Source organism: Berghia stephanieae, chromosome 14 (genome assembly GCF_034508935.2).
Source record: "Berghia stephanieae isolate SIO BIC M18660-M18661 chromosome 14, UCSD_Bste_1.3, whole genome shotgun sequence".
NCBI classification, from domain to species: domain Eukaryota; kingdom Metazoa; phylum Mollusca; class Gastropoda; order Nudibranchia; family Aeolidiidae; genus Berghia; species Berghia stephanieae.
In genome coordinates, this window is record NC_088373.1 from 15,677,290 (window position 1) to 15,703,233 (window position 25,944).

Below are 25,944 nucleotides of genomic sequence, written 5' to 3' on the forward strand. Positions count from 1 at the left end.
ATGGCCTTTTCTGGTATTTCGATTGTTGGAAGGTCTTTACTTCATATACATTTATTATTAAATCCTAATTTAGATCTTTGTTTCGCTTTTCTTTTATCTGGCTCTTTTTACTGGTGAATTTAGGAAACAAATATTGGGTTTTAATGAGTCCAGCTATTCCTGAAACATACATTTGAGAACATACCTTAAAGCCCGTTGGACACCAATCAACAAACTGAATTGTTCTCTTGGTCTTGATAGTAGCAATAGCAGCATTGACATCTTTTGGGACAAGATCACCTCGGAACAGCAGACAGCACGCCATATATTTTCCATGACGTGGATCACATTTCACCATCTGATTGGCTGGCTCAAAACAGGAGTTGGTGATCTCTGCGACGGACAGTTGTTCGTGGTAAGCTTTCTCTGCAGTGATGACGGGGGCGTAGGTGGCCAGAGGGAAATGAATACGTGGGTAGGGGACAAGGTTGGTTTGGAATTCTGTCAGATCTACGTTCAGGGCACCGTCGAATCTTTAAACATAAAATGATTAGATGAGACAACGCATTACTTAGAAATATCCCAAAAATGTTCTGTTAAATCGCTATTCTAGGACCGTGTCAAGTTTTACATGGTCGGTGTTTTCATTGGCTTGGATCCGACACTGAAGGGCTTTGGAACCCTAAATAAATGGATAGTTCAGATTTTCAAAAATCTCACGTAAGTTATCAGTTCGAGTCCTTTTTACATGAAATACTTTCTCCTCCGCACTTCTCCAAATGCATTGAAAACATATCCTTGTATTTTTTTACTTTTATTTATGAATTATTGTAAATTATATTATTCTATGATATCTATATACAGAACGATTTATCAGAAGTTTGTCTTATATTTACGCTTTATATTTGTATGTCCCATTAACAATCATATTAGCATTTACTTTGGATTTCCATTTTAATTTGCCCAATTTTATTACATAATTTATTTAAATATTTTAAGATCTATTCTCCTTTGTTGTTTTTGTGTCTAAGTCAATTTCATTAATTGCAAATCAAACCACTTATTACGAGTGAATATAATTTAGAATAATAAAACAAGAAATATATTGGGTCAAGGGTCAAGGACGTATTACATTTAATCTGTGTTACGAACCGTAGGGAGGCGGTGATAGACGAGACGATCTGACCAATCAAACGGTTCAGATTCGTGTAAGAAGGTCGTTCAATGTCAAGGTTACGTCTACAGATGTCGTAGATAGCCTCGTTGTCGACCATGAAGGCACAGTCGGAATGTTCTAGACTGGTGTGGGTTGTCAGGATGGAGTTGTAAGGCTCGACCACTGCCGTGGATATCTGTACCAAAGACACAAAAATCGGAATCACGTCATGTCAATTTGATTTATAGCTTCAAAGTTTCAAAGTTTATTCATTCTTAGGCTTTCGCCAATAGATCAGACAATTTGATGACAACATACATGAAAGTGGAAAAAAATTGTAAATGGAACCAAAAAATATACTGATACCATTAATAACCACAAAAAAATTACAACAATCGTAATACCACCAATACGTATAACAATAATAATAATAATTATAATAATAATTATAATAATAATAATAATAATAATAATAATAATAATAATAATAATAATAATAATAATGAAATCAGGCGCCTCAATATCAGATTGGTTTCAATGCTAAATATAGAATTTTTAGTTATCCAAAATACTGGGTCATGATTTTATGTTATATCCTAGGCATTTTCTTATTGATGAGTAAATCATACGTTTTATTTTTTGATTCCATTTTGTTGAATGTCAATTTCATTTAGTAAAACTTGCATTGTTAGTTTGTGCGACTCTTGTGTGTGTCTGGCTCGGTACGAGCGTGTCTATGCTTTGATTATAAGTGTATTGTAAAGCGCTTTGAGGCTTCGGCATTTAGCGCTATTTAAGAACCCTTTATCATTATTATTATTATTATTATTATCATTATTATTATTATTATTATTATTATTATTATTATTATTATTATATTGAGAATAAATAAAATGTCTGAATTCCAGACACTAAGATATGCTTTATATTTAGCGATTTTAAGCTTGGGGGCCCCAATAGCTCTGTTGGTAGATAATCGCTTTACAAATAAAATTGACCGAGATTGATCCCGGGTGCGGTCGAATTATCTTTTTCTGTAGATAAATTTGCTGAATAAATGATTACCATTGTTCTCCACTCACCGGGGCATAGTATTCTATTTTGAGATGATGGGTAACATAATATGCCAAAGCAAATATATCATCACATAAGATTTTTTTAAAAAGCTTCAATAATATATATATATATATATATATATATATATATATATATATATATATATATATATATATGTGTGTGTGTGTGTGTATATACATATATATAAAATATATTTATATATATATTTATGTATATTATATATATATATATATATATATATATATATATATATATGATTCTCTCAGACCATCATCTATGAACATCTGTAAAAAAGTACATAAAGACTTACATTTGAATAGATATGATACCATTAGAAAATTGTGAATTTGTTCATCTATGTTCAATTGTTGTAAAAGTGAACATGGCCCCTACCGTTAGGGGATAAGCTGCGCATGTACATTATTAATATTCATATTGCCATTTTTCCCATACGATTCGGGTTGCTTCTTTGCCCAAGTTACACACACACACACACACACACACACATATATATATATATATATATATATATATATATATATATATATATATAAATATATATATATATAAACAACAGACCAACCTGTGGAGCTGGGTAGACAGCAAACTCTAGCTTAGACTTCTTCCCGTAGTCAACGGACAGACGCTCCAGCAGCAGGGATGTGAAACCAGATCCAGTTCCACCTCCAAAGGAGTGGAAGACCAGGAATCCTTGAAGCCCACTGCACTTGTCTGACAGTTTTCTAGCGCGGTCAAGGACGACGTCAATCACCTCTTTTCCAACAGTGTAGTGACCACGAGCGTAATTGTTTGCCGCGTCCTCTTTGCCTGTCATCATTTGATCAGGATGGAACAATTGTCGGTATGTGCCAGTACGAACTTCATCTGGAATATTCATTTGAAATATAAGTTGAAATTATACGAAAAAAAATATGATTTCATCTTTGTATAAACGGGTCATGTTTTTATGTTATATCCTAGGCATTTTCTAATTGATGAGTAAATTTTACGTTTTATTTTTGTAAAACTTGCATAGTTAGTGAGCGACTGTTTCATAAACGGAAAATTCTTTAGGACCAATTCAATTTTTAAAAACTGAGACAATCTAGTGGTCAGCCGGATTGCAGTGCTTCAGGATAAGCTCAGACTAACTGACTGGTTCACTGCCACAAAGCGTAATGAGAAATCAAATTCCGTACCATTTGAGTACAAATTAGAAAAATGCCTCGCCATGACACGCAACCACCCCCCCCCCCCCTTTCCATTTTATTTCATTGCTTAGTTTTTTTCTTCTTTAATTTGTTAATGTAACAGTTAGTAATTGTGTTAAACCAGTCAACGGCCATACTATGGAAAAACCCGGGACCTTCCGATCCGAAAGCGAGTGTTATGCCACTAGACCACATAGCCGCATAATTTGGCTATTTAAATTTGTGACAATAAACCCAATTTCTAGTCCCCAGCTCACCTCTTCATAACGCCGCCTGTAGACGGTGCGTCACAGCTAGTCTACAAACTTTTGCAGTTCTTACAATGCGGCTATGTGGTCTAGTGTTATGACACTCGCTTTCGGATCGCAATGTCCTAGTTTCGACCCTCGCTCGGCGCATAGTAGGATCCTTGGAAAAGGCTCTTTATTCACATTCTCTCACCGTACTCAGGTGTAAAATAAGTATCTGTCCGTTAACAGCGTTGTCTCTGTACGAAAAAATTATAATATCGCCAGACAGGCGTCATGTCCGTTCTACATGTTACGTGTTGCTGTTGGGAACGCTTGTAAAGCGCTTTGAGCACGTTGTTTAGTGGATATTGCGATTTTTAAAACTCAAATTAAAAAAAATTGCATACGCACCTACAACAGTTGGCTCCAAATCAACAAAAATAGCACGAGGTACGTGTTTTCCTGTCCCGGTCTCGCTGAAGAACGTGTTGAAAGAATCGTCTCCACCACCCACGGTTTTGTCCAAAGGCATCTAACCATCTGGTTGGATTCCATGCTCCAGGCAGTATAACTCCCAACAGGCATTGCCCATTTGGACACCGGCCTGACCAATGTGGATGGAAATACATTCACGCTGGAAAAAAAAAATACATGATGTCTTATATATTTCTCAAAGAGGCATCTGGCCATCAGGTTGGATTCCATGCTCCAGGCAGTATAACTCCCAACAGGCATTGCCCATTTGGACACCGGCCTGACCAATGTGGATGGAAATACATTCACGCTGAGGAAGAGATTTGGTTCTAAAACATGACCAATCATCTTAAATCATCTTTAATGTTGGTTGAGCCCGATTTAAAATTTAAGTTCAGCCATTTAAATATTAAATATTACCGCTTCTTCATTATCGTTTGAAATAAATAACAATGTAAAATTGAATACAAGCTTCAATTTAATATACAAAAAAAAAACAGATACAATGGACGTTTCGGGTTTCCCCTTTATTAGCAAAACAGGATGAGTGAAACACTGCTGACGAATGGGATAATGTGGTGGTGGCGTTGTTAAGATGAATAAACCTTTCATCTTAACAACGCCACTACCACATTATCTCATTCTTCTATAGTGTTTCGTTCATCCTGTTTTGTTGATAAAGGGGAATCCCGAAACGTTCATTTGATCTGTTTTCGTATATTAAATTGTAGCTTACATTGAATTTCACAATGTTATTTATTTCTTCGAGCTTCCAGCAGCAACATTGACATTACCCGGCTGGATAACGTCGCATAGACATTCCATGAAGGGATATAGATAATGAATCAAACAACATTCTGATGCCAATGGAAAACACACATAGTCAAAAGTGAGCGTATTAAGCTAATCATCTTGCCCTAGTGCCTGAAGTGGGGATCGACTGTGTCAATGGGATAATAATAATAATAATAATAATAATAATAATAATATTAATAATAATAATAATAATAATAATAATAATAATAATAATAATAATAATAATAGAGCTTTATATAGCGACATATCTACTAAATGTGCTCAAAGCGCTTTACAAGGGGTCCCTCCCTGGTCAACAGCAACATTTAACATGTAAGACGGGAAATGCCGACTCAAAGGCGATCTTACAATTTTTCGGACAAAGACAACTCTGTTAACGACCAGGTACTCATTTTATACCTGAGTACGATGAGAGAATGTGAGTAAAGAGCCTTTTCCAAGGACTCAACTTGAATCGAAACCAGGACCTTCCGATCCGAAAGCGAGTGTCAGACCACTAGACCACATAGCCGCGGATGTCTTACTTAATCGGCTACTCTACCCCCCCCCCCCCCCCCTCCCCACTCACCCCAATCAATAAAATTTAAGTTAACATCAAAGACTAGACTTATCAGTGTTTGTGTCTATATTTTGTTTTTAAAGAGATTTAACTTCTTTATTCTTTAATTTTTAGCCTCAGGAATAAGAAACATCAATTGTGTGTCGTTAGACTTCTTATTCTTTATATTATATTATTATATTATTATTATTTATTATTATTATTATTATTATTATTATTATTATTATTATTATTATTATTATTATTATTATTATTATTAATTATTATTATTATTATTATTATTATTATTATTATTATTATTATTATTATAATAATAATTTATTATTATTATTATATGATTATTATTATTATTATTATTATTATTATTATTATTAATATTAATAATAATAATATATTATTATTGTTATTATTATTATTATTATTATTATTATTATTATTATATTATTATTATTATTATTATTATTATTATTATTATTATTATTATTATTATTATTATTATTATTATTATTATTATTATTATTATTATTATTATTATTATTATTATTATTATTATTATTATTATTAATATTTTTTATGTGACTCAATGTTGGTTTTAGATGCCTTCTTCGTGCTTTTATTGTTTTGATATTTGTGAATCTGGTCTCTCAGAATTTTGTATTCTTTGTAAATGTCTAATAGTTTATTTAACCTCTTGAGGTTTTGACGAAGGGCTCCATAGACATTTGTTTATTATTACTATTATTATTATTATGCTGCCTCAATATGGCAAGATATCAGATTGTTGCAGTGGATCAGAAATCATAGAAAAGAATATAATGATAATACAGATAATTTATAATAATAATGCATGACAGCAATAATGGTAATGATGATGGTGATGATGATGCTGATTCTGATGATGATGTTGCCGATGCTGATGCTGATGATGATGGTGATGATGATGATGATGATGATGAGGATGATAATGATGATGATGATGACGACGAAGACGATAGGATAATGTTGACGATGATGACGATGATGATGATGATGATAATGATGATGATGATGATGATGATGATGATGATGATGATATCCGCATCATTAAAAGCATTCTCATGTATTAAAAATCAAAAAACACATACCATGATTATTTCTGATTATTGTTTATCCTTCGTTCTGAAATGTAGGTATGTAGGCAATAAAGAGAATCACTAAAACCTACTGTCTTCCTCCCGTCCAGTTCGATGTCCTGTCTTGGAGAAACTGGGACATATATTATTGTCATGTTTCAGAAAACTTGCTGTTTCTTTTGTTTAGTGCGTATCTTAGCAACTAGTCACGCTTTGCTTTCCTTTTCATTTCCAGCCAACAGCCCACCCCTTTAAAAAAATCAATTTCTAACAAATGAGATGATAATAATAATAATAATAATAATAATAATAATAATAATAATAATAATAATAATAATAATAATAATAATAATAATAATAATAATACTAATAATAATAATAATAATAAAATAATAAAATAATAATAATAATAATAATAATAATAATAATAATAATAATAATAATAATAATAATAATAATAATAATAATAATAATAATAACAATAATAATAATAATACGAGAATCAATATTATTATGTCCTTTAAAATTTATACGGTTGGGGATAAGCATTGTTCCGTACTACCAATGCTACATTTTTTTAAAATCATCAAGCATAGAATTACTGGCAAATCTAAAAATTATGAAACTATTTTTACAGTCTGTTATATGAATAACCTTTTAAAAATAAATTGGGCTACCTCCATCACCTGTTGACTCAAATTAAGGTCTGGGTGGGGATCCTACCTCCCATAGCGGGCAGGGTGGTACATACTGTGTCTTCTATCCCCTTATATTTGTTTTCCAACATGCTTTCTGTCTTTGTCTTGGAATGAGATTATTTGGTTTTGTCCTGGCCCTGTTCGGAGTCCTTGCTGGAAGGGAAACAGTCAAATGCATAGTTATTGTTTTGGGAGATGATATTTTTTTCCTTGTAAATCATCTCTCTGTTATGTATTATTATATTTGTTATTTTTAATTTATAATGTAAGCATTTGAGTGTATTCCTCTTTGTTGGATTTTGTGTCCGGATGAGACTTATAGGTGATCTCAAATTAAGTACATTGGTGGTATTTTCTTGGAATCTACATCTGATTCCTATTTGTTCCTAGTTCACTTTTGTCTTACTTTTTCTTTGGTGCTTTAATTGTAACTCCAGAACTTTCTACTATCCCATTTTCTTCCTTTTCACTGGCGCTGATATAACCTAATTGTGTTGCAAACGCCGTAAAACCCTTAAAAACACAAAACAAAAACATCAAATTAAGGCCGTAATACTCAATCCTTACTTTGACCGTTAGCTTTGAACATTGTTCAGTGATATTACAATTTTGACAGATTCAGTGCTGAGAATGACCAGGTATTTATTTTACACCTGAGTTCGATGAGAGAATGTGAGTTGAGAGCGTTTTCCAAGGACTCAACTGTGCGCCTCTCTAAGCGGGTCTCGAGTCCTGGACTTTCCGGTCTTATGACAAAAGCCATACCACTAGACCACATAGGCGCACCGTACTCAGGTGAAAAATGAGTCGTCGTCTATGTCGAAAAAATAATTGTAATGGCGTCATACCTCGCCCTACATGTTAATCTAGATTCTCGTTGTAAAGCGCTTTGAGCACATTTGGTTGATATTGCGCTAAATATGCACTCACTCCTTTTTTTAATAGAATGTTTGAAGATACAATGTTCATTTTTATCAGTCTGCCATGTCAATTTATATTTAATTTCAGAACTTGTCATTCAGATATTTGTTTAGCATAAATATCCTTTATACAAACATTGTACCGATCTGAGACAATCAATAACAGATAGGCCACTTGTGGCTATGTTGTCTAGTGGTATGACACTCTCTTTCGGATCGGAAGGTCTTGGGTTCGAGCCTCGCGCTCGGCGCATAATGGAGTCCTTGAAAAAGGCTTTTTACTCACATTATCTCACCGTACTCAGGTGTAAAATGAGTACCTGATTGTTAAAAGGGGTGTCTTTGTCCGAAAAATTGTAATATCGCCTAACAGGCGGCGTGGCCTGTCCTACATGTTAAATGTCGCTGTTGACCATGGGCCCCTTGTAAAGCGCTTTAAGCACAATTAGTGGATATTCCGCTATATAAAGCTCATTTTATAGGCCACAAACAATGGCTTTTGTTCTCTATAAGAATATCGATTTAAGTCAGTTCTTCTATCCTCTACATAAAACACAATAGGTGTTTTCGACAAGACTCTCATGTATCTTGTCATCTCAGTCACGGATCAATGTATTATAGAATAGAAATGTAAAGCAAAAGAAAACGAATTACAAGTAAATAGAGTATTTTGATTGCGAAAATATAACTCAGGGTTTCAGTTAGCTGGTTGGGAACTTCCAGGGGGGCATTTGATGTATATAATATAATGCTCGCTGCTTGTCAATCCTAGTCGAAGATTATGTTTTGATACTAAAATGTGTATCATGCTATCTATCTATCTATCTATCTATCTATCTATCTATCTATCTATCTATCTATCTATCTATCTATCTATCTATCTATCTATCTATCTATCTATCTATCTATTTATCTATCTATCTATTTATTTATCTATCTATCTATATATATATATATATATATCTATATATCTATATATCTATCTAATTGTTTATCTATCTATATGTCAATCAATCTATCTATCTATCTATCTATATTATGTCTATTTATCTATATAACCGTCTATATATCTGCTATCTATATATATATATATATATATATATATATATATATATATATTTACATATCTATCTATCTATCAATCTATCTATCTATCTATCTATCTGTCTGTCTGTCTGTCTATCTATTTATCTACCTATCTATGTATCTATCTATCTATCTATCTATCTATCTATCTAGCCATCCATCCATCCATCCATCTATCTAGCTATCTATATCTTTTTTATTTGGACCAGTGGGAGTCGCGGTAGTTCAGTTCGTAGAGCATGGACTTTACATGCAAACGGGGCGAGATCGAACCCAGGTGGTCAAGATATTATTTTTCCCCTCCCCTCCCCATGTCCTCCCTCCTCCGCCTCTCCACCCAGCAGTGATTGTGTATCTGGGGCAGTCAGACAATAATTTGCGATATCCTGGCAGCGTATCCAAATCGTAGAACATCCTCAATTTCACGCAATACAATTTGAGGACAAAAGTCCACGACATCCTAACACCGAATAGAGAAGAGAGCTAACACTTAGCATTCAACTTGCATACTGAGAGGTTTATAAAGTGAATATTATATAAATAACGTAGAGATGACAACAATTTTTTTTATTTTTATGTTGGGTAGATGTCTTCAATACTTTAATTTACCATTGGGCAAACAAATAAAATAATTAAAGACAGCAGCAACAACAACAACAACAACAACAACAAAATAAATAAATAAAAAGCCAACAAAAACAAAGATTACATGGAGATATATTCCACCTAAACACAAACATATCCATTAAAAAATAGCATTAAAAATTGAAAATTAAAATGCACATCTAAATGGGTGAACACATAAAAACAGCAGTTTTATGGCTAAACGTTCTGAAAAAATACTCTTTACTCAGATTCTCTCACTGCACTTGGATGTAAAATGAGAACTAGATCGATAGCTCTGCTGTCCTTGTTGATAACGAATTAAAATAGAACAATATATATCTATTGAGAACGTTTTATAACTATATATTGTTCTATTTTAATTCGTGCTTCCTTACAAAGCAGCATCCTATTTCCTGGAGATAAAGATAATGGGAGTAAATCTGACTCATGAATGAACAACACATATATAGCGTTTTCGAAACCCGGACGTTGTGTTGTTCATTCATGAGTCAGATTTAGCTACTCCCTTTATCTTTATCTCCATTTTATTGACTCAGTTAGGCACCTCCATTTATTAGTTATACTAGTTCCTTCCCATCAACGTTTTTGTTTATTCATCTTAACAACGCCACTACTACATTATCTCACTTGTCGGTAGTGTTTCATTCATCCTGCTTTGTTGATAAAGGGGAAAAACGTCCATTTTATATGTTTTCGTATAATAAATTGAAGCTTACATTCAATTTCACATTGTTACTTATGGCTCTGAACAAACTACTTTTTAAAAAAAATTGTATACTCAATTGTTAAAATGTCTAAGCAAAACAGGTAAAATTAATATTCATCTTCCCCCTCTTCCCATCCCTCGCCCTCTTCCTCTTTGGCGTCAGTTTCCAAATCCTGATAATCTTTCTCCAAGGCAGACAAATCGTCTCTCGCCTCCTTGAATTCCATCTCGTCCATGCCTTCATTTAAGTACCTGGAGTAAATCGGATAAAGCAAAAACAAAAAAGACATGAATCACTTTCAGAAGATATTGACGTATTTCTATATTAAATGTATTCTTTAAAACAAATAGGACTGGGGTCAAGTTCTTATTCCATGCAGCCCATGTTAAATTTTGCCAAAAAAAAACCTTGAGCTTTTATTTAGCGCGATATCCATTTAATGTGCTCAAAGCCGTCTGACTGGTCATCGGGAGGTCAAATGTTCAATCCCCAGTCGAGGCAGGTTGATGATTGGGATGGGTCTGTTTTGTTTTTGTAGATCCTTACATTAACATTTCCTGTGTTGTCTGATACTCTTTCATACACATAATAACAACAAGAGATGAAGTGAGTAGGAAAATGCCACAAGAATAAACATTTCGCGGCGGCGATAGGGCTCGAACCCGCGACCTTACTGGTACGACAACTCCGCCTAACCGGGGAGAGCGTGACTCTACCGTATGAGCTATCCACGATCCCAAAAAAAACCGTCTCTAACCCTAGTCATTATTAGATCCCTCTCTTCCTGACTACTTATTGAGGTCACGGGTTCAATACACACAACCGCCACTTTTTCAAATCTTTCTTTTTAAAGTATGCCAGTGTAGAGGATACTGAAATTTGTTTCCCAAACATGCAATTTTAATATTCTGACTGTATTCTGACAACGATTGACAATGCGGGAAACCGAATCTAAAGAATATTTTATAAAAACGGGGCTGCCGATAGCTCAGTTAGTAGAGTACTTCCTTCACACGCAAAGGGACTGAGATCGATCCCGAGTGCAAACGAGATTTTTTTATTTCTGACACCTCTTTTCTGTCCATCCTTCAGTGATTGGGTAATTGCGTCTGTAAGATCGTGTGTAAAGTACTTTGCGATAGACCAGCGTCCTAAAAAAGGGTAGCAAGCATTTGTTATTTTCCATTTCACACTATAGAAACTGGGAACAACTCCGGCTCCATAGACCAACATTGCTTTTGATATATATATATATATAATATATATATATATATATATATATATATATATATATATATATATATATATATATATATATATATATAAAGGAAACTCACCAGTGAATAAACGATTTCTTTGAGTACAGCAAATCAAACTTCTCATCAAGTCTTGCCCAGGCCTCCGCAATGGCAGTTGTGTTGCTTAGATAGCACAGAGAGCGAGTGGCTTTGGCCAGGTCACCTCCTGGCACAGCTGTTGGTGGCTGAAAGTTGATGTCCACCTATGGAAGTCATGCATGATGGCATAATGTGTATTTTTAAGATGACATATAAAACGGTTGTATTATTGTTTGTTTGTGTGTGTGTTGAACCGTAGCCACCGTTAACATATAGCCTGACACAAAAACCCTCTAGGACTGGCAGTTTGACGTCATTTTTTTGGGTTTGTGTAGTGTCTAGTGAGTTGTCGTTAGTAGAGCTCAAGGATGCAAGTTGTTTCATTGGTTGAACTATTGAATACAACTCACAATTTGTTTTCTTTTGTAGCAAAAGACTGGCATTTTGATGTCATTTTTTGGTCAGTGTCAGGCGATAACTTTACGATGGCTGCGGTTGAACCCGTGACCTCTAGAAGTCGGGGAGAGAAGGCTTTAGTTAGACTACGAGCTGAAGCGACTTTTTTGGGGGTTCGTGGATAGATCATACGCTAGAGTCACGATCTCCAGGACCAGGCGGGGTTGTTGTACCAGTAAGGTCGCAGGTTCGAGCCCCCATCGCCAAGTTTTTATTGTCTGTTGACTTCTGGCACTGTCCTACTCACTTCATTTCTTGTTATTATTGTTTTAAATGTGTTTGTTATTGCCTGATGAAGGATTTGAGTACGAATGATTTCGTCTTTGATGTTTTTTAAGCAATTATATTCTGAATGTGTACATGAATTTTTCATAATAATAATAATAATAATAATAATAATAATAATAATAATAATAATAATAATAATAATAATAATAATAATAATAATAATAATAATAATAGTAATAATAATAATAAAAATAATAATAATGATTAAAAAATAATTTCCTTTATTCATCCCATGGGGGATATTGGTCTCTAGGGTCTATTCCAGGGGAGACTGGAATAACGCAGGCGTCAGTCGCAGTGAAGAGCCGCAAATATAGTCCTGATCTTCTATCAGCTTAGGCACACACTTTAACATAATAATGATACAAAAAGCAAGTATGGAATTGTGACAAATTATCATTGAATTACCATTATCCTTAACCGTAGGAAAAAAAACAACTTATTGACAAAAGTTTTCTTCAGTTCTGAAACATTGAAAAATTGAGCTTTTAAAGAGGGGCAATATCCATTAAAAGTGCTCAAATCGCGTTGCAAAAGGTCCCAATTCATCAACATATCTATGCACGACGAGATATGAACGCCTGTGAGATGCTAGTAAATTGTTTTGCTTTTGTTTTTTGTTTTTGTTTTTCTTTGTTTTTGATATATATTTAATGATTAAGAAAGACACCATGCCACTGTCCCAATCAATTTTCAAAATGTCTATATTCAAGTTTTTTAGCGACGTTAATTACTGTAATTATTTCTCCTCTAAGTACGAAAAACACCATTAAATTCTACTAGCGATCTGAAAAACAAAACTTCTTGGCATTTATGGACAACTTAAAATTTTTGTGAACCTTCTCCTGGGAATATCAGATAATATATGTTAAGATATACTTTATTGATCCTTGTGTGGAAATTAAAATTTTGTATCACAACAAAATTCGTTAATATATAAAAGAAATATTAAATATTAGTAAATTAGATAAAAATTGGCAAAGAATATTAAAATTCTTTAAAAAGTACATTGGAACAACAAGTGGATATTTTATAATGACTATATATCGATTATACTTATAATAAAATTATTATAATAATATGGCGATACAGATACAATCATAGGATTTCAGAGTCCAAATCACAAGATATTAGAAAATCGTTATCATTCTAAGAAATTATAATAGACAATCATTTTTCTCAATGCTTTTGACTATAAATCCAATTTAAGTATATAGATATTGCCTTAGGCTAAATAAGAGGCAGGCACTAGTGTAAGATATATACATGTGAAAATGAATGTATAAGACAGTGCCCGACAGAGCAAGAAAGAAATATGCGAGGGCGGGCTGATATATTAGAAGTACCTTTTAGGTGCACTCATGAAACACGCACTGTTAAACCATGCATCTACACTCATGTCGTGTCAATTGGATTCGATAGTCTGATGTCAAGTCGCCCAGCAACGGCGAGCAGCGTGGTTCTAAACAAAGAAAATCGGTACTTTTTATTCTTCATGCCGGCTAGAACTTTTCACATGTCATGTGATGAGAATGTATAAAATTCAAAACATGATCAGATTTATAATGTTTTTCTCCTCAGGATACACTTTTATGGTCGTCGGGGAAGTATTTCATAAGGGCGCCCGCCATTGTTCCGATAGCTTAGAGTCAGTAACTAAGTTACTCTACGTCATTACGGGGGAAGTGACGTCATGACTGTTGAAGCTTATTGTGCTCACAATTGAGTGACATAACAATCTAACCAAAATAACATGATTGAGAAAATGATGACACATAATGATCTTCTCGTCACACGGCGCTCTGTTGTTGAAATTCTAACAGTAGAAGGATGCTGCATAGCAATCATCCATCAAAACATGTATGCGGTTTACCGTGATAATATGCGGATTACCGTGATAATATGCGGTTTACCGTGATAATATGCGGTTTACCGTGATAATATGCGTATTACCGAATGCGCGGTTTGAAAGCGGGTTAGACATTTCAAAGAAGATTTCCCAAAAGAAACAAAATCGTTTGATCGCAACCGATCAGCCTTGTAGGCCACTTACTGCATCATAATATACGAGTAATCAAGAAGCAAGTTGACAGTATGATTGGGGCGAATCGAAGGCTAAAACAAACAAAAATATATCGCTGATGAAGTTGGGAATTCAAAATAATAATTACACCATATCATGGCATCTCTCTTGGGTTACAGAAAAGCCTCAACATCATGGGTCACAAGACAGCTAAATTCAGAAATGAAAGCGCGGAAAAAATACGTTTGTACCTCACATTTGAAACAATCGGACAAAGAAGGAGAAACTTTTCTGCAGGAAATTGTGTCTCTCTTGGGTTACAGAAAAGCCTCAACATCATGGGTCACAAGACAGCTAAATTCAGAAATGAAAGCGCGGAAAAAATACGTTTGTACCCAACAGCAGCAAATTGTGTTAGGCAATAACCCTACTGTCCGGAAACCAAGGTGCATTCAATGGAGCACAGGCATAAGTCTTCTCCAATCCCAAGGAAATTCAAATTGTATCTTCGAGAAAGGTCTTGTTTACCATTTTCTGGGACATGGAAGGCATCATTCGCGTGGAATTTCTTGAACAAAGACAAACAGTGAACTCTGAATAATATATTTTAACTATACGAGCCTCATATATATATAAAGACTAGCACGGGTTCGAGGCGGTAGAGATTCGAAACTGCAGCATGGCGATGCGCGACGACACACTAATCGTTAAACCCAAGACGCATAATGTCCGGATCTTGCTCCATCTGACAATTTCTTGTTCCCCCAGCACGAGGAAGTTTTTAAGTACATTCAAGGAAACTGTTACAAACGTGATTTAGAAGTAGTGGCAGCTCTGTATTTCTCGTAATGGTGATTATGTGGAAAAGGCTGCGTAACTTAGACTCTAAGCGTTCTTTCCATGTATTGTCTTTGTATGTTGTTGAAAACAAAGAAGTTATAACAAAATGGTACTTTTATATCAGCCCTACCGTGTACCAAAAAGTACCCAAAAAAAGCAGTCTACCCAGTTTTGCATATACACATATTCAGATCGTTAAATATTGTCTATATAATACTGTATTTAAAATTGAGCTTTACAAAAATAATAATTGAGCTTTTATATAGCTCAATACCCACTAAACGTGCTCAAAGCGCTTTACAAGGGGTACCTGGTCAACAGCAATACTTAAAATGTAGAGCGAGACATGACGTCTGTTAGGCAATATTACATTTTTTCCGACGCTGTTAACGGCCAGGTACTCATTTTACACCTGAGTACGGTGAGAGAATATGAGTAAATAGCCTTTTCCAAGGACTCAACTATGCACCGAGCAAGGTTCGAACTCAGTACATTCCGATCCGAAAGCGAGTGTCATACCACTAGACAACATAGTCGGGTGATAGGTCACATGTAACTCACTTTGAAACCAACTGGCGAACCTTCAACAAACTCGAATTTCCTATTGGTCAAAACTGTAGCGATCACTGCATTGACGTCCGTTGGAAAAACATCACCGCGGAACAAAAGACATCCACCCATGATATACTTGCCATTCCTGGGATTGCATTTCACCATCTGGCTGGAGGACTCGAAGCAGATGTTCGTGATGTCTGCCAACGATAGCTGTTCCTTGTAAGGTTTGTCTCCAGATACGATAGGGGCGTAGCTGGCTAAAGGGAATCGAACTCTTGGGTAGGGATTGAGGTTTGATTCGAAACCAGACAAGTCGACATTGAGGGCACCATCATATCTATAGTAAGAGAGTGTGGGATAATTAAATATTATTTTAAGCAGTGGGTCATTCTATGGCAGAATCTTTCAATCTACCTGACAGTCTATTTTTCTATCTATCTATATATCTTTTAACTCCATTTAAGTATGAAGCTCCCCTCTCTCTCTCTCTCTCTCTCTCTCTCTCTCTCTCTCTCTCTCTCTCTCCCTAAATATTGAACCTGGTTGAACGTTTATATCGCGATAAAGAGCGTCCGTCGCTGGTTGTTCCGACAACAAAAAATACCTGCTTCGAATCAGTATACCCCCTCACCCTCTCTTTCTCTCCTTCGCTATTTCTCCCCCCCCCCCCCCCCCCTTCATCTCATCTTCTCTCTACACCCCACACTCTCTCTCATTCTCTCCCTCTCTTCCTCCGACCCCAGGCCCACTGGTTGGATTTATAAGACCAATCTTTTATGGATCCAGAAGACTACTTGATTTGCAATTCTTGATTCAAAAATACAGCCTCAATAGTTGTTGAGCGTTGCTGTGTTCTATTCATTAGTAATCTTTCAGAGCCATTTGGTCCATGGAGACGGAGTTTCAATAGCTTGAAATGGGAAATAGCATTTGTTTGCTATCCTGTGGATAGGCCGTTAGTCTATCGCAAAGTACTTTCCGCCTAACCTCACAGACTCAGAAACCCATTCACTGCTAGGTGAACAGGAGGAGTGGGGGGAGGGGGGGGGGTCAGAAAAAATCTCGACTGCAGCCGCGATCAATCTTGGTCTCGTTGCGTGTGAAGCGAGTGCTCTACCAACTGAGCTATCGGAACTCCTAATTTTATTATGATTACTGCGCGTAATGCAGCGAAGATGGATGGATGCTTTTTTTTTTTGACAACCGACATCTTTAACTCTCTCCTTATCATCCATTTTCAGGATTTTCCCCAAAACTTCACATCAAACTAACACACAAATAGATTTGTTATCACTCAAACATAATAGCAGTAAGTTCTAGCGATAGATAGTTCTTTAGTAAAACATGCTCTACAACACCTTGTTCATTTTCTTTAAGTTTATGATGTACAAAAGAAATTTGAATAAGAAAAATGTTGGCTGTATCGCAACGAATGTGACGATTTTCCTATAGTTGGTAAGGATAGTGTTAATGGCTAAAAAACATGATGCCAGTGTTGCTAAAATATGTATCCGGTCCTCCGGATGACAGGTTTTACACTTCCAAGGAGATGATTGGAGACAGTTAATTTTACAGCGCACAGAAACACAAAAGAACATTGAAGCTTTTGAAATGTGGTGCTTGAGAAGGATGCAGAAAATATCGTATACTGCACACAAAACGAACGAAGAAGTGCTAAAACAAACATACCAACAAAGGAAACTAATGCCCTTAATAGTGGATCGACAACTATCCTTTTTCGGACACATAGTAAGGAAAGATAAGAATGAATACCTGGCAAGTTGTGGAAAAATACCTGGTAAACGCGCCGGGGGAGACAAAGAAAAACACTCATAGACCAACTGAAGGGCTTCACCAACCTAACAATCCAAGAGCTGTTTGAAAAAGCAAGTGACAGGGAGGAATGGAGAGAGATAATTCATGCAGTATCCGAAGCCTGGACCAGGCATGGAACCTAGAAGAAGAAGAAGAAGTGTTCCCTATTCACAGACCTGAGTGTTGACGTGATGGAAGAGACAATCTGACCAATCAAAAAGTTCAGGTTGGTGTAAGTGGGTCGTTCAATGTCAAGGACGTTCATAGAGATTTCAAAGATGGCCTCGTTGTCAACCATGAAGGCGCATTCAGAATGTTCCAGAGTTTTGTGGGTGGCTAGCACAGAGTTATAAGGCTCTACTACAGCTGTTGCAATCTGGGATAACAAAACAAAAGAAAGCACATATTGTCTTGTTTGTTTGTTGTTTTTATGGGTTTTAAGGCGCTTGCAACACATTTAAGTTATATCAGCGCCAGTAAAAAGGAAGAAAATGGGATAGTAAACAGTTCTAGAATTACAATTAAAGCACTCAAGAAAAAGTAAGACATAGGGAAACTGTGAACAAATAGGGATCAGATGTAGATTCCAAGAGCATACCACCAATGTACTTAGTTGAGATCACCTATAAGTCTCATGCGGACACAAAAACAAAATCCAACAAAGAGAAATACACTCAAATGCTTACATTATACATTTAAAATAACAAATATAATAATACATAACAGAGAGATGACTTACAAAGAAAATAATATCATCTCTAAAAACAATAACTATGCATTTGACTATTTCCCTCCCAGCTAGGACTCCGCCAGGGCCAGGACAAAACCAAGACAAAGAGAGAAATCATGTTGGATATAAGGGGATAGAAGACACAGTTTGTACCCCCTGCCAACTATTTGAGGTCAAAACATTATCTTCATGTAAGATGCTCTTTGAATAAAAAGCTTTATACGTCCATATATATGATTTCATTTTAACCTTGCCTGTTACTGGAGATCATAATGCAAACTTTATAACGTCAAAAAATAGAAAATAAACCCCAACAACAATAACAACAACAGCAACAACAACAACAACAACAACAACAACAACAACGAAAATAAGATTATTTTAATCAAACGCAATAGAGTTTATGACCAGATGTTTATATAGAGATATCTAATCTAAGATAATGATTAACAGGACTTATTGATTATGATTGTGGTGATAACAACAATAATGATGATGAACTAATTAAGTTACAACTACACACTTTCAAGTATTTTGTAGTCACACAAACCAATAATGGGTTGTAAGTGTAAATAAATAGAAGAATAGATGAGGAGGAGGAGGAAGAGGAGGAGGAGGAGGAGGAGGAGGAGGAGAAATTGGAGGAGGAGGAGAAGAGAGGTAGGAGGAATATAAATAAGGGAAGGGGTAGACGAAGATAGAGAAAAAGAAGAAGAAGAAAAAGAAGAAGAAGAAGAAGAAGAAGAAGAAGAAGAAGAAGAAGAAGAAGAAGAAGAGAAGAAAAAGAAGAAGAAGAAGAAGAAAAGAAGAAGAAGAAGAAGATAAGAAGAAGAAGAGAAGAAAGAAGAAGAAGAAGAAGAAGAGAAATAAAAAGAAGAAGAAGAAGAAGAAAAAAAAGAAGAAGAAGAAGAAGAAGAAGAAGAAGAAGGAAAGAAATAAAGAAAGAAAGAAAGAAAGAAAGAAGGAGAGAGAGAGAGAGAGAGAGAGAGAGAGAGAGAGAGAGAGAGAGAGAGAGAGAGAGAGAGAGAAAGACAGAGACAGACAGAAAGAAAGAAAGAAAGAAAGAAAAGGTATACACGAACAAGCGAGCCAGAAATAAATTCCAGACCTGTGGTGCAGGGTAGATGGAGAATTCAAATTTAGATTTACTGCTGTACTCAACAGTCAGACGCTCCAATAAAAGAGATGAAAACCCCGATCCTGTTCCACCGCCGACGGAATGGAAAGCCAGAACACCTTGGAGAGACTCACACTCGTCGGCTAGTTTTCTAATGCGGTCTACGACCTCGTCGATTTTCTCTTTGCCCACCGTGTAGTAACCACGAGCATAGTTGCTGGAAGCGTCTTCCTTGCCCGTAATGAACTGGTCTGAAAGAAACAGGTTGCGATATGTCCCAGTACGGACCTCCTCTGAAGAAAAATTGATAATGAATATTGTGAATAAGTCAGAAAAATGATAGAGATACATAAATAAATAATAATACAGTTTCATAATATAATGAAACAAGTTGCGATATGTTCCAGAACGGACCTCCTCTGAAGAAAAATTGATAATGAATAGTGTGAAAAAGTCAGAAGAGTGATAGAGATACAGAAATAATACAGTTTCATATATTATGTGCGGCTATGTGGCCTTTTGTTATGACAATCGTTTTCGAACCGGAAGGTCCAAGATTCGAGTCTTGCTCTGAGCGGCGATAGGTGAGTCCTTGGAAAATGGTATTTACTCACACCAAAGGGTAGCAGGCAGTTGTTATTGTCCGTTTCACGCTATATAAACCGGGATAAACTCCAACTCCATGTGTTTCATGTCTCTTAAGGATTATTTTTACATTGAGGTTTCGATATAGGGGGTGGCGGGATAACTCAAGTCATGCTTCCCGACTATTAGTTGTAAATAACAATGTGAAATTGAATGTAAGCTTCAATTTAATATACGAAAACAGATAAATGGACGTTTCGGGTTTCCCCTTTACCAACAAAACAGGATGAATGAAACACTATAGACGAATGAGATAATGTGGTAGTGGCGTTCTTATCCCATTCGTCTGTAGTGTTTCATTCATCCTGTTTTGTTGATAAAGAGGAAACCTGAAACGTCAAATTTATCTGTTTTCATATATTAAATTGAAGCTTACATTCAATTTCACATTGTTATTTATTTCTTCGAGCTTTGATCAGCAACATTTACATTACACGACTATTTAATAGTGAATTTTCAATCAACATATGAGCCTGGCCAAAAGGTTGTTTATCTGTCACTTCGCCACAAAAATATACAATTTCAAACTACTGAGCATATATTTGAATAACCTAGTGGTAAAAGTACTTAAGTTACAGACTTTAGTTGTGAAAATGTCAAAGTTAAAATTTGGATTGTCTCATGGTCTCAAGTGAGTAAAGAGCTACTCGACTATGCATAAAGATATATGTAGAATGAGGCCCCAGAATTTACTAGTTACTGTAAATGAAAAACAATTAACGATTTGTTTACAATGAAATAAAAATAATGATGAAATTTAATTAAAAGAGATAAACAGGGATCGTGGCAGTTACAAATAGAGATATGAATATTTTACGTAACTTATGATAATATGTCAGGTTCGTAAGTTTACGTTTCCAGGCAGTTGATGGGCTTGGATGATCTATTCCTCTGATAACAGGATCGGACTCGTAAAATTCCACTTCCAGGTAATTGGTAATGGGTTAATATGTAATCCTTTGACAGCGGGCTCGGGTTTGATCCTTGAAGATTATACAATCAAAGTTAAAAGCTCCGGCGTCTTAATGGTGTAGATATAATATCTACAAAGTCCCAAAAGATAAAAATCTTACAGTATATAGAAGGAATAGAGCGACTGGCCGTCCGGCATAGATTGTGAAGAGAAGTGAGTGTCAAATGTTAGACCTATCAGCTTTTATAATAAGTGGCTACGTGACAGAATGTAGAACAAAAAGTATTCACTAATTAGAAATTAATTCGAGGGAAGGCTATAAAAGGAAAGACGATCTAATATTAGAAGGTAAAGTTTATCTAAGCCTACCGATATATAACTGGAGTGAGATGAATTCAGTTCTTAATAAAATAAAATTTAATAAGATAATTGTGAACAACCTTTACTGTGACAGATTGTCCTGTAAAGAGTTTTTTTTTAAATGTATTTTTAAGATTGGGGACTTAGACTATGTTTATCACCAAAAATAATAGTGAGTAATCTGAGGTGATTATGCTTTCAGTTTATCACTCATTAGCTAAAAGTCATGAAAATGTGGCTTCTTAAACTTGTTTTCATCAGTTTCTATGGTAATGTAAATGTTGCTGCTTGAAGCTCGAAGAAATAAATAGTATGAAGTTGAATGTAAGCTTGAATTTTCTTACAAGGACAGATCAAATGAACGTTTAGGGTTTCCCCTTTATCAACAAAACATGATGAATGAAACACTACAGATGAATGAGATAATGTGGTAGTGGCGTTGTTACGATGAATAAACAAAACATTGTCATTCTGTTTTGTTGATAAAGGGGAAACCAAACCCAAAACGTTCATTTTATATGATCTTGTAATAAAGTTGAAGCTTACACTCAATTTCATATTATTTATATCATTTTCTATGGGTTTGATAGTAAAACAAATAATTCAAAAATTGACGATCTAGTCAGAATTATTGTAGTTGAAGCTTTTTAAAGCGTCAAAAATGTATGGACTATACAAGAAATTCGTTTGAACGTTTGAAAAACTATTTCTGCTATTTTATCGGAGACAGATTACTATTTGTTTTTGGTTTGTTTTATATTATTCAACTGGTAAAAACTAATGAAAACAAATTTATTTCCTCTAAATTCTTCCAAATTACCTATAGGGAATGAGATTAGCAGAAGCGTAGCATCCCTTGATTAGACGTCACCCATAGTCTGTGACGTCACCGGCGGAAAAGTTATTAGAGAGAGAACGTCATGTTGGTTGTGCGCATGCGTCTCTCGTCCTCGCTTCCGGTGAAAGCGGCTTGAGACACTTCAAAACCAAATTGACGTTCTCTCTGTAAGGTGACGTCCAATCAAGGGACGCTACTCTTCCGCTAATCTCATTCCTTATTATAGGAGTATTTTATGGCAAACAGAACAACAACCACATTTTGACACAGATCATTTTAAATCGATACATTAGCACATGTTGGCTAAGATAAATCCTACCTACGATGGATGGCTCTAAATCAACAAACACAGCCCGGGGTATGTGTTTTCCATAGTCAGTCTCACTGAAGAATGTGTTGAACTTATCGTCACCACCACCGATTGTTGTGTCAGAGGGCATCTGACCATCAGGGTTGATTTCGTGGTCAAGACAATACAACTCCCAACAGGAATGGCCAATCCTTACACCGGCCTGGCCGATGTGAACTGATAGACATTCACGCTGTAGAGAAATGAATAAATTGGGGGGAAAAAATGAGATTTTGCATCAGGGGGAAACAGAAAAACCCTCTTGTCATTTGATGTATGAGTCCATTATTCAAGTTGCGATGAAACACGCAGAGCCCTTAACCCTCTCCTTATCAGCCATTTTCAGCATTTTCCCAAAAAAACGTCACACCCAACTAAATGTATATTTTTATTACTCAAACACAATGGCAGTAAAGTTCTTGCGATACATAATTTCTTTAGCAAAACATACTCTACAACACACTGTTCATTTTCTTTAAATGTTATGATGTACAAAAAAGACATTTGAATAAGAATAAAGTTGGGTTTTATCGTAACGAATGTGACGATTTTCTTATAGTTGATAAGGAGAGGGTTAACATAGTTTTCCTCGACTGACTGATTTTTTGGGATGTTTTTCATTGTATTGGTCTTTCTGACTTTGTCTGGCATCGTATCATACACAGTTGTTAAGATCTTTATCTTACATCAGGTGCCTTCTCCGAATGGGCATGATCTATATTAACTTTACATGTGGTCGAGGTCATTGGTCAGAGTGGAAAATGTGCTCAAAGTGACCCACATAGTGAAAAGTGTTCACAGTTTTTGAAATATCTAACACCAAGATTGGTCATTTGATTCAGCATGACATATGGGTATGTTTATAAATTTTTATTTAAAAAAGCAGCGTGTTTACAGTTTACATTTGTTAAGAAATCGTTGGACAGCAACACATTGAGCTTTATGTAGCGCGATATCCACTAATGTGCTCAAAGCGCTTTACAAGGGGTCCCTGGTCAAGAGCAACATTTAACATGTAGGACAGGACATGACGCCTGTTAGGCGATATTACAATTTTTCGGACAAATACAACGCTGTTAACGGCCAGGTACTCATTTTACACCTGAGTACGGTGAGAGAATGTGAGTAAAGAGCCTTTTCCAAGGACTCAACTATGCGCCGAGCACGAGGCTCGAACCCAGGACCTTCCGATCCGAAAGCGAGTGTCATACCACTAGACCACATAGCCTTCTTGTGATTGATGATCTGGTTGGACGAAAACATAAATATAGATCGCTCCCATTACTCTCACTTATCCGAACCAGCTCCCCTAAATACTAAAAATATTAATATAATGAAATTATAAAAGTAAAACTCACCATTGGTAATTCCTCAGTTGAGATCGTAGCAAAGTTATATTGTTCTAAAGTTATAGTAGCCCAAAATCTCTCACAACAACTCAATGTGTTGTCTTTTATTGGCGAAATCCTAAGATTGAATAAACTTTTTAAACTTTCTTATGGCCCAATTAGACGTACCGATTTTTCGTACACGATCCTTCGAACATGGATAAGACGCGGTAGATTAGATGTGGGTCACCGTGAATCGATATGACATTTATATCAACGAGAGAGGTTTCGTTTTGACGTCTTGTTAATACGCTTCAAAAGTCGTAACGTCACTTCCCTCGTAATGACGCATGGTAACTTAGTAACTGGCTCTAAACTATCGGAACAATGTCGGACGCCCCTATGAAATATTTCTCCGACGAACATAAAATCGTATCCAGAGGAGAAAAAAAAACCATTATAAATCTGATCATGTTTTGACTTTTACAAATTCTGAACATATGAAAACTAGCCAGCATGAAGAATAAGAAGTACAGATTTTCTTTGTCTAGAACAACGATGGCCGCCGTTGCTGGGCGACGTGACATCAGACTATTGTATCCAACTGCTCCGCGTCAGATCTGGGACACACATACACACACACACACACACACATGCAAACACATACACACCACCGCCACACACACATTATCACACAGACACGTGGAAACAAATAAATGAGTGAACTTCACACACTCAATAGAGACCCCATTCCTTCGTTTGAAGTAAGAGGGGCTTCAGTGAAAACTAATCACCGTCAACACGATGATTTGAAAATATCAGGCGGCTCTTGACATCAGGAGCTTGGGAAGACATCCGTAATTCCTCGTTTACACGCTCAGTTTTCATGAGTTTTGGTTCATTACCCACACTTTGTAGAAATCCGTCGGACCGCGTACGAAAAGACTGTAAGTCTAAACGGTCCATTAGAGAAAAACTGAAACAAATATACGGACACTGGTTTGGCTTTAATTCTTAATTGTCATAATGCTATCTTAGCAAAGACAAGAGAATTTTACACTAGAATCCATCCAATTTAGGGACAAAGCAGTTGTTTTTGTAATTATTTTGTATCCCTTCCACTAGCATGAGCAAAGCAAACCCTTACAATCATTACATTGATACTCGCATGTACCCTAATTGTTTAATGTTTTCGTTACTTGCTTTAAATAAATAAACAAAATATGTCGTTGAATAGTTATTGTATGGGTGTTTTTATGTGTGTATATATAAGATTGCGGACACGTTTTCTCTGTGTTTGTTGCTTTTATCATCATATTGTTTTTGTTGAGATTTTTCTTGGTTGTTTCTATTGTTTGTTTAGTATATTTTTTTGGTTTTGTTTTTCTTTCTGTTTTTTCGGGGGGGGGGGTTGTTTTATGGATTTTACGGCGCTTGCAAGACTTTTACTTCATTCCACTGTCAGTAAAAAAAGAAAGATCACAGGAAAATTGTAGATCTCAAAGAAAAATTGAGACAGAAGATTCCATAATTTGCATTTTATGACATTACCTCAGTCATATCCGGGTACAAGCAAAGGAACCCGTAATGAGGGATACATTCATATTTCTAGAAAGACTATTCAGATCTAGAACGGTCTCTTTTTAGCCCTTTTTTTAACCATCTGACTCATTTGACAATGCACGCCGTTTGATTCCC

At 35.6% G+C, this 25,944-nt stretch overlaps 2 protein-coding genes across 2 annotated transcripts in view; both read right to left on the reverse strand.

The window, feature by feature from the left end:
• Nucleotides 1-4,282, reverse strand: part of LOC144959507 (tubulin alpha-1A chain-like) — a 5,698-nt gene extending 1,416 nt beyond the window's left edge. The window contains exons 1-4 of the mRNA XM_078892122.1: nucleotides 4,065-4,282; nucleotides 2,796-3,097; nucleotides 1,132-1,331; nucleotides 185-512 (exon numbers count right to left, since the gene is read on the reverse strand). Of these exons, the coding sequence (XP_078748248.1) occupies nucleotides 185-512; nucleotides 1,132-1,331; nucleotides 2,796-3,097; nucleotides 4,065-4,185 (951 nt within the window). The 5' untranslated portion in view covers nucleotides 4,186-4,282. The remainder of the gene's footprint in view (nucleotides 1-184; nucleotides 513-1,131; nucleotides 1,332-2,795; nucleotides 3,098-4,064) is intronic.
• Nucleotides 4,283-10,690: 6,408 nt separating this feature from the next.
• Nucleotides 10,691-24,329, reverse strand: LOC144960017 (tubulin alpha-2/alpha-4 chain-like). Its single transcript, XM_078892963.1, has 7 exons — nucleotides 24,277-24,329; nucleotides 22,889-23,111; nucleotides 19,805-20,106; nucleotides 18,143-18,342; nucleotides 16,158-16,488; nucleotides 11,990-12,153; nucleotides 10,691-10,903 (listed from the first exon to the last, which is right to left on the reverse strand). Exons 1-7 carry the CDS (start codon nucleotides 24,277-24,279, stop codon nucleotides 10,759-10,761), a joined length of 1,368 nt encoding a protein of 455 aa, XP_078749089.1. The 5' UTR covers nucleotides 24,280-24,329; the 3' UTR covers nucleotides 10,691-10,758.
• Nucleotides 24,330-25,944: the final 1,615 nt, after the last annotated feature.

Bases quoted from the DNA above. Each gene is read 5' to 3' on its own strand.
- LOC144960017 (XM_078892963.1), bottom strand. The intron at 20,107-22,888 runs GTAGGATTTATC...ATTTTTCTTCAG, and splicing joins TTTAGAGCCATCCATCGTAG to AGGAGGTCCGTACTGGGACA. The intron at 18,343-19,804 runs GTCTGGAATTTA...TTGTTATCCCAG, and splicing joins CCATCTACCCTGCACCACAG to ATTGCAACAGCTGTAGTAGA.